Genomic DNA, 9,911 nt, shown 5'->3' on the forward strand with positions numbered 1-9,911 from the left:
CTTCATATTAGTGACAAACAATAACAGTAACAACAGCTTTTTGACAAGTTTAAAATGTCTTTAAAATACATTAAATGTTTAAAAAAATACAAAAAATAATTTAAAGTGCAAATTAAAATATAGTTCTTCAACTGTATTTAATAATGTTTTGAACTTTTAAAATATTACATGGTAAAACCAGAAGGTGCTCTTCATATTAGTGACAAACTTTGGTGTTTTTTGACGAGTTACTTTCATTTTTGTTTCTACTTTTCATTTAAAATACGTTTCCATTGTCGGCCGTTTCTAAGGTTCTTCTTCTACATACTGTATTAAAAAAGCTGTTAAACATCTGAGTGGTGCACTACTGCTACTAGTGGTGAGAAAGTGTATTGCACCTCATTCAAAATCAATGTGGTCCCACGGCCCTCTGCGACCCAAAGTTAAAAACTGTTGTTCYTTTGAGGCCGGGCCACGGCCCATYGGTTAAGGATCTCTGCTATAAGTGATTGTAAGAATTTTAAACCATTGCACATACTAATAATCCTTATTTCTGTACCTTCAGAAGCAAAGATTCACATTTTAAAGTTGATCAATTGTCTTCTAACAAGCAGTTAAGTTGTTTACTGATCACAATAACCATTTTGTACCCAATGAAATGTTTTCCTGCGTGAACACGACCCTGAGCACGAACCTGGACTTCTGTTTGAACTTTAGGATCTAAACTTCGTTCTGGTTCCTGTGAGCTGCAGAGAGGTCCAGAGGTTTATTTTAATAACCCTCGCCACGTTTTCTTGAATTATTTTGTGCTTTTGAAGAGGAAATGTGCAGAAACCCGACAGCTCGCTGCTCCTGAGATACAGGAAGCCCTGCAGTGTTTCTCCACATAATCTGCCTTTAATTGATCCTCCTCAGGGACGACTTTGGCGAGAACATACCACCTGCTGACTCGCTGCCTCCTATTAATGAAAACCTTGTAGCCATGACAACCTAGCCATGCAGATATTTGATGTTTCTGTACGTGACTGAAGCAGATCGCCTGATGAGAGCAGCTGCAGGTGATGGAGGGTGATTTGTTTTACTTTGTGGAAACGTGAGGTAACGGTGTGRTTGTGTTGCACCTGCTGCCTCAGGTGTTCAGACTCAGCTGCACTCAGAGCCCCTCGCAGCAAACACCCACCCTGCAGCAGCTTAACACAGATTCATCATCATTATGTGGAGGGATTATACTTCTATAAATATACCTATATTAAAAAGTCCTCACCCGGATTAAACTAATCAAACAGATGAGACCCTCCCTTTGGAAAAGTGCTGCAYTAAATAACTCCAAGATAAAAGTTTTTAACCCGATGGTTTGTTCTCAACATCATGTTTTAGGAGTAAATTTAATTAAACTATAGTAAAGAAGGATTCATTTGAAAAATGTTGTTAAAAGCTTTAAAACCTTGAAAGAAAATCTGCAGATATCAGTTAGTGAGTAAAAATACTCAAAAGTATTTAAAACGTATCAAAAACGTGTCGGTTGTGCTGCTGTTGGTCCGTACACGTGACGGTTCTGAATGAAGTGGTTTTATCTGGTCCTGCAGGTCTCCGGTCATGGCCGGTGGGCTGTTTGCTGTGGACAGGAAGTGGTTCTGGGAGCTGGGAGGGTACGACACAGGTCTGGAGATCTGGGGAGGAGAACAGTATGAGATTTCCTTCAAGGTYAGAATATATTTATACATTTCCTTCAGTCTGCTGTGTGATCAGACCAGTTAGGTGTGTTTGGGTCGTTGCTGATTTGAATGACTCATCTGAGCTTAATAATTAATATAAGATACAAAATGTTGCTTTAAAACTTACAGTTTTTGTTTCCAACTCATTAGGAGAAAAACCCAAACCTTTCCTTTTTACTATAAAAGAGATTGAATATGTCTGGATCAGATTTAAAACAACTTCTRAGTCAGGGAGGCTGCAAAACCAGCCCAAACCATCATCCTTCCACCACCATGCCTGACACTTGGGATGAGGTGCGTTGGTCTCGATACCCTCGGGTCTTGGTCTTGACTCTGTTTTGATACATTCTGGTCTTGGTCTTGTCTCAGGTCAGGTGGTCCTGGTCTTGTTTTACCACAGACAGACTTTATATTTCAGTGTTTCTACATTTTCTTCTAATTTTCTTGAACAAATCATGAAGCTGTAATAAAAGGTGTTTTTCTCAGGTTGAATTCAGCTCATTTTTAGATCTTCAGAAGCTTCTGGAAGCTTCGACTCGACTGAACGACTGTTTCTTTTTTACCAGGAGTCATTTCTAAAGCTGAGTGTGAAACGAGCGATAAGCTTCCTCAGCTGAAGAAAAACTCTTAAGTTTTTAATACTTTTCATCTTATTTTAATAATTACTGATATAATATCCCATAGCAAGGTTATTATTTCAGCCGAGATGATCAAACTGTAAAATTATGCTATCAGCACATGCCTTGCTTTGCCTCTCAGGTCTGCTTTATGTGCTCAGATATTCAATTTGGTTTCCTCTTTATTAAGATCCCCATTAGCTGATAGGCTGCAGACAGCCCATCTCCTGAGGTGAGGAGATTAACAGGCTCTCATACTAATCCTTACAACCAAACTGCTGCTCCCGCAGACAACCAGACCCCGCTCGCATGTGAAACACAATCACTTTGTTCAGCGCCACGCTCGTTCCCAAGCTCCGCCCTGGCCACGGTGTTGTGAGAGCGCCAAACATTTCCCGCTCACACGGCGAGATGATGTCAAAWAAATATTTTACTGATTTTTCAAGTCTATCATCTGTCTCAATACTCTCTGGACCATCACAGTGTTTGTTTGTTTTAGCAAAATATCTCATGAACCAGTGGTCACATTTGAACTGGTTAACTTTGATTCAAGATGGCCGCTGCAGCTTCTACCACTTCAGAAGAACACAAACCTGGTTCTAACTCAGTGGATTTTATAGGTGTTGAGCTAAAGTTGGGTGCAGTTGCAGCTGAAGGTCGTCGTTAACACACACTCTGAAACAGATTGAGATTTAGAAAATAAAACAGTAATYAAAATACATCTGTACCTAACAAAAACAAGAAACTGCTTTAACCTCACTGTTCTTGGGACTAAATCATCCACCAGGATTCAGTTTTCAAGCTGGGGCCTTGTGGGTCCCCATCTGTCTCACAAAGACCACTAAAGCTAGCTCCCCCCGTGACCTTGAATAGAATAAATAAATGAAAGGGAACAATATGATGCAAAATTCACTTTTTAGCTGTTAAATAGATTTCATGTACTTTAAGTCTCTGGGAGTGACYTGTAGAAATCTTTATATTCTGCTTATTTTTCTCTATTTTTTCACTATTATGTTTTCTGAACTATATTTGTGACAGAACTTCTAAATAAAGTTTGGACTTACCTAATTCATCTTTTTCACATTTAAATCCTTCAGTCGGGGTCTACATAAAGTGGAAATGCAACGCTTTTGGTCTGAATTCCTCCTTATAGCAACTCTAAAAGCCCCGCCCCTTTTCTGTGGTGCCACAAGCCCCGCCCCTTTTCTGGGGTGCATCTCAGATCAACTTGTTTTGAAGATGTCTCTTTAAATCCAAACGAGGTGCCACACACCCCGCCCCCCTCCAGTTTGTTAGAGGGGTTTTATGGTTATATAGCTGTGCAGAAACTTATTTATTTACAAATGAATTAAAAGATGTGAACAAGGGAAGACTTGTCCATCCAGCCTTGCCGGGTGGACCCAGAGTCCCAGAACTAGAGGAGAATGAAGCCCACCAGACTCAAGCTCAAGTTTACTTTATATTCTTGGTTTGTGGATTTTTATCCTTACATGGTCAATTTTGAAGCAAAATGTTGTTTATTTTTGTTTTTAATCTGTTTTAAAATGTAAAATCATCAGCAGCACAAACCTTGAAGCATTGGATATTTGAAATTTCCTCCATCAGACTCCATTCTCTTCTTTCTTCTGCTGTTTTCAGACACTTTTTCATTCCTGCTTTCTTCTTTAAAGACTTCTTTATTTACCATTTTGTCGTTGAGTCGTTCTTTTCATATCCTCCTCTCTCTTTTTCTGGTTTATTTTCAGCTGTGTGATCCACGTCAGACAATAGTCATTCTTGTCTTTATTGTTGCTGAAGGATTAAAATCCAGTGTTTGATGTCTTTGTTATGCTTCATAAACACCTGAAAAGCAAATTGAATGAGAATAAAGCTTGAAAAAAATGATTTGTTCTCCGACTAAACAAAAGCATGAATGGGATTTAAAATGTAATAAAAACCGTTTGGAGGAATTTTAGGATATTTCAGAGACAACGAGCCTCGTTTTCCTGGAAAAACTGCAACCTATTCATTTTTGAACAGAATTATCTAAATTAAACAAAATATTATTTTATCATAAATCTTGTAGTAAAACTTTAAAACCTCATCTGCTCAAACTCCATCTTTTCCTCCTATTTATMCAAATAAAAATAGTTGACGCAAACTCTGCGGCGACACGTTAAAAGATCAAATCCTGAAGCAAATGATAAACAAAACCTTTTCTTTCAAAGAAAAGAGAGCTGAAATCTGACCTGGTGGTTCTCCTTTGATACYTTCAAACTTTGAAACAAAAACTGAMTCTTTGTCTCCGTGTGTCTCTGGAGGTGTGGATGTGTGGTGGACGGATGGAGGACATCCCGTGCTCCAGGGTGGGACACATCTACCGTAAATACGTCCCCTACAAGGTTCCTGGTGGGATCAGTTTGGCAAAGGTAAAGTTTGCATCATCATTGTGTGATAAAACAGATATTTTGTTATCAAACCTGTTCTGGAGTCAGAAGTCAGAAAACTATTTATAGACTTGCAAAAGTCTTCACCCCCCTCAGTGATCTGTCTGCAGGGGCCTGAAGGCAGCGTCAGCGAGCTGCAGCTGGTGGCCATAAATTACAAACGTCATTCTCTAAAATATTCATAAAGATATTCAGCTCATCAGATACTACACCTCATGTTGATATTTTAAAGAGCTAAATGGTAGCTAAAGCTAAAAGTAGCAAAATGGTTAAAAAGTGATAGTTTAAGTAGTAGCTGCAGCTAGTAGATKCCTAACAGTAACTACGAAAGTAAAATTTACTCTTGATCAATAATAAAAAGGTTAAAAAACAAAAAAATGACTTTTTAGATAGCTGAACAGTAGCTGAAAGCTAAAGGTAGAAAAATACTTTAAAAATCAGCAAAACAGTGTACTAAAATTAAAAGCAGCAAAAATAATAGCTGAATCTCTAAGTAGCAGAGTGGTAGAGAGGAGTAGCAAATAGCTAAACAATAACTAAGGTAGTAGAACTGCAGCTAAAATTAATAAAATGATGCTATAAACAGCAAAACATGAGCTAAAGGTAGCAGAGTAGTAGCTAAAAGCTTTAGGTAGCATAGGAAGACAAAAATTACAAAAAATAAAATAAAAAATAAAAGAAATTGAAGCATATTTGACGGAGCAATCTTTAAGAATTTGAGGAGGTTTAAAGTGCATGTAACATTAAATTTTAGTAATAAATACGAATAAATTTTTGTAAAGATAATATTGATAAAATATTGTAAAAATGATTTCACGCTGCTGAGAAGAACAGTTGTTGAGATATTTGCATGTTCAGTAACAGGAAGTGATGTCAAAGGGGAATGTCTGCATGTAAACAGAGCGTTGTTACAATGACCAACAATCCAGACTATAGAGAATAATCTGTTGTTTGTTTAGATTATTTAAATTAGTATCATAGAGATGAAAAGTCAGAGTTTAAATAATATTGTTCTAATAAACAAAAAACAGAGTTTTATTTCTTGAAGTGTTCCCCTTTGATGTCACTTCCTGTTTCACTTTGAGCCAAGTTCAAAAGAAAATCCGTATGTGAGAAAATGAGTGAAATCATCACGTTTCTTAAATATAAAGATGTTTTTTTGACTTTTTGTATTTCATGGAAATGCGTGGCACTTTAAGAATAGCTTTTTATATAATTTTATTTTTCAGTCAAAGTATTTTATTTTGAAAAGTTTCGAAACGTTCACAGCACCTAATTTCTAACTGAGCTGAATGTTTTAGTCATGGTTAAAATCAGCAGAAAGTGGAAGTACGTAACGTCAAAAAAATATTAGGAAAAGACAAACAGGAAATAAAACAAATGTTCTTTAAATCCAGTTAATAAAAGAATAAAGTAACACTTTATTATATTAGTATTTTTGTATTGATTTCCCTTTCATTTTTATCTGCACAGAGTTTTATTCTCCTAAGATCAACCTCAGGTTTTATTTAGTTTCCTATATATTTTACTAACAGAGCTTCCTTCACTGAGGACTGTGAGTTTAGGCCCCGCCCCCTCCTGCCTGGTGCTTGTTCTGGTTGTTTTTAGGTGGTTGAATCTCTTTCTGCAGGTGTATGGAGCTAAATTGGGGTCATAAATTTTGTTCAACTGAAACAGAAAAAAATATTTTGAAACTGAAAAACAATGCATTACAATCTGGAAAAGTTTCAAACATCTTGTCTTTTCAGTTTCAAATATTTTTTCAGTTTCAAAATTATTTTTCAGTTTTAAATCCCCTTTTTTCAGTTTCAATTATTTTTTTTATTTTGAACAAACCTTATGACCCCAATTTAGCTCCATACAGGTGCAGCTGTTTGAAGAATGAGCTGAAGTTCTTTTTGTTTCCTCTTTTTTAAAAGCGTACCCAGTCAGAACGGAACATGTTCTAAAGCATTAAATCATCCCGGCTGCAGAGGAGACACATTTATTCTGTATTCTGGAGCCGGGCTCAGAATGCAGCCGAAGGTTCGGGACTTTTGTTTTATTCTGACCGGCGGTGTTTGAGCCTCGCCTCGCTGGAATGCCGATGGCCTCGAGTCGCTGGAGGAGAATATTTAAAGAGAAATGAGAGGAATGAAGTAACTGTCGTCCTTGTTTGACACGTTCCTCAGATGTTTGTTTGTTACTGAAGTGGTACTTCACTTTGATGCCAGTTCAAATTTCAATGGCAAATAGTTTAACAGCAGAAAAGAAGAAGGGATTATTGTGTTCGATGTTCTGAGGACTGTTATGAAACGGATTTGTTTGAGCAGACACCGACAGTCTGCTGTTAGAAAATGTTCCAACTTATRAAACATTTCGTCAGCAGCTTTCATTAGTTTTCTGCTCAGAATCTGTGTAGTTCTGACAAAGAATCCTGAATCCTCGCTGCAGAACCTGAAGCGGGTGGCAGAGGTCTGGATGGACGAGTACGCGGAGTACGTTTACCAGCGCCGGCCCGAGTACCGCCACCTGTCTGCAGGAGACATGACGGCTCAGAAGGAGCTGCGCAGCCGGCTGAGCTGCAGGAGCTTCAGGTGGTTCATGCAGGAGGTGGCCTGGGATCTGCCCAGACACTACCCAGCCGTGGAGCCCCCCGCTGCCGCCTGGGGGGAGGTGAGGGCTCCGCCCACACGGTGTTCACTGCCTGCTTTACAAACTGTTTTACTGTTGTGTTTTCCACCAGATTCAGATCTTTGTCATTCAACACTGCACTGCAGAATGAAATGATGCAGCACGTTAGGTCACAATCAGAACCAGCTAGATAAACTAAATATAAAGAAGAATAAAAMGATAATACAGAATAAAAAGGGGAGTGTATAAATAGTGCAATCTTTGTGAGCGATGTGTCATTTTAAAATCAATCTGTGGACTCGACTGAGTTTGACTCTCAGCTTCACCTGGTCCACCTGTCTGCCTCAGAGTCTGATAATCTCACAAAATGTATTTATGTAGTCTGGATCCAAGCTTTAAAGTCATATTTACTCACTTTTTTTACTTTAATGTTGATAAACATCTCTCCTGCAGAGATCACAATTATCTGCAAAAGTACAAAACATCTAAGTTAGGTAATGACATGATTTAGAGCAGCTGAGAGCAATTTTTCTCACAAATATTTGTTTTTAAATYTATATAAAAGCAGCAGAGGTAGTACCTGTCAGCATAAAGGCTGATGGATTTACTGGTTTTGGTAGAAAACAGTAAAGCTTTAAATTTTTGACCTCTCCCCTTGAAAGCTGGYATTGTATGACAGGGTGTCCGCGGGTCCTTAAAAAGTCTTAAAAAGTCTTAAATTCACATATCTAAAATTAAGACCTTAAAAAAGTCTTAAATTTGTTAAAAATGTGCAAGTTGGTCTTAAATTTGTTACTCAYWGGTCTTAAATTTTGTTGGGCAGAAGRGATTAAAGTTCTCCATCTCCCCRGGCCGTCTCTGCAGAACCATTGCTTATGTTTTCYGTCTTAAATTTCATTCAAGATGGTGTTAAAAAGGTCTTAAAAAGTCTGAAATTTTACTTTCTAATACCTGCAGATACCGTGGTATGAAGATGGTGTAAATCTGTGCTTTTATTGTGAAAGGACGTGAGGAGATGGGTAAGAGTTTGTGTCTGTTTCTGTCCAGATAAGGAACGTAGGAAGTGGGATGTGCATGGAGATCAAACACTTTGTGTCGGGGAGTCCCATCCGCCTGGAGAACTGCGTGAAGAGCCGCGGTGAGGCGGGCTGGAGCCACGGACAGGTGAGACACCTGTCACCTGTCACCAGAACAGACCTTAATCCTCCTGGTTTTTATAAGGACTCTGATCTAGAAACTAARGAGTCTGAGGCGTGCTCCCTGCAGGTGTTGACCTTCGGTTGGAGGGAGGACATCCGGGTGGGAGACCCCATGCACACGAGGAAGGTGTGTTTTGARGCCGTGTCCCACAGCAGCCCCGTCACGCTGTACGACTGCCACGGCATGAAGGGCAACCAGCTGTGGCGCTACAGGAAGGTGTGTTTAGGCCCGCCTCCTGCGTCTCTTTGTAGACAAACAGGAAAGAACCGGACGGACCCTGTCCTCTTTCTGTCCCCGCCCCCAGGACAGGAGTCTGTTCCACCCGGTCAGCAGCAGCTGCATCGACAGCAGCCCGAGCGAGCGGCGCGTCTTCATGAACACGTGTGACCCCGCCTCCCCCAGCCAGCAGTGGCTGTTCGAGCGGACCAACGCCACCGTGCTGGAGCACTTCAACCGGGGCGCCTGAGGTCAGCGAGCTGCCAGACCAAGTGTCTTCCAACAAACTGATCCTGAACCAGTGATCGCATTTGTTCAGGTGAGCAACACCAAACATACCTGAGAGGGAAACATACATGCTGTCGTATTTATGAAGTGTTCATATTTATGCTGTCGTATTTATGAAGTGTTAATATTTACAGCTTTATTCTGACGGAGTTTTATTATTAGGGACCATGTTTAGTCTGCTCCATCAGCTTTTCAAAATGCTAAATCAAATCAGCACAACTCCATGAATAATTGATTTTCTATCAGTTTGGTTTGTTAAAATTGGAAGACAAGCATTAATTATACTTTGGTAAATTAAAAAGCTTTCACACTAAATGACTACCTGTTTTAATTAAACATACTCTAAACCCTAAATCAGCTGTTGTGAAAACAGAGTCCTGATGTTCACAGTGTGGTTGGTTAAATAAAACCTGCAAAGATCAATTAAATATCTTTAAAAACATTACTAAAAACCAACTAATAAGAATAAGAAATTTCTTTCGATCTATTTTTCTCAGACATGTTTAAAAAGTTCTAAACTTCACAAGCTTAAATATGTTGAACATTTTGACACAAAACGGTTGTTTTTTTTAATGCAATGATTGTATAAGTTTGGAGTGAGACCTGTTAGTAAAACTTTATTAAATACAGGAAAACAGTTTAGCTGAATTCATCAAATAAAAACAAAAATTAGACTCCTGATAGTCAGTAGCTGCGTTTCCATTGACCATGAAAATGCGCAAATTAGATTTTCAAAAATAAATTTGCTCAATGGAAACACGTCAATTTTGAAAAAAATTACGTTTTTTGATAAAATGTTTTTGCACCAGGATGAGGTGGTTTTTCAGCCGTATCAAAATTGGTGTTTTTCACAAAAC

At 38.7% G+C, this 9,911-nt stretch overlaps 1 protein-coding gene across 1 annotated transcript in view; it reads left to right on the top strand.

The window, feature by feature from the left end:
• LOC106537139 (polypeptide N-acetylgalactosaminyltransferase 10) overlaps positions 1 to 9,911 on the top strand; it is a gene marked incomplete at its 5' end in the record, with an annotated part of 25,073 nt that overhangs the window by 12,421 nt on the left and 2,741 nt on the right. Inside the window, 6 exon segments of the mRNA XM_014034512.1 lie at positions 1,566 to 1,683; positions 4,612 to 4,719; positions 7,171 to 7,392; positions 8,398 to 8,514; positions 8,617 to 8,766; positions 8,855 to 9,085. Coding sequence (XP_013889966.1) covers positions 1,566 to 1,683; positions 4,612 to 4,719; positions 7,171 to 7,392; positions 8,398 to 8,514; positions 8,617 to 8,766; positions 8,855 to 9,016 — 877 coding nt within the window.

The sequence above is a fragment of the Austrofundulus limnaeus genome, unplaced genomic scaffold, assembly GCF_001266775.1.
Source record: "Austrofundulus limnaeus strain Quisiro unplaced genomic scaffold, Austrofundulus_limnaeus-1.0 Scaffold2146, whole genome shotgun sequence".
Lineage (NCBI taxonomy): Eukaryota > Metazoa > Chordata > Actinopteri > Cyprinodontiformes > Rivulidae > Austrofundulus > Austrofundulus limnaeus.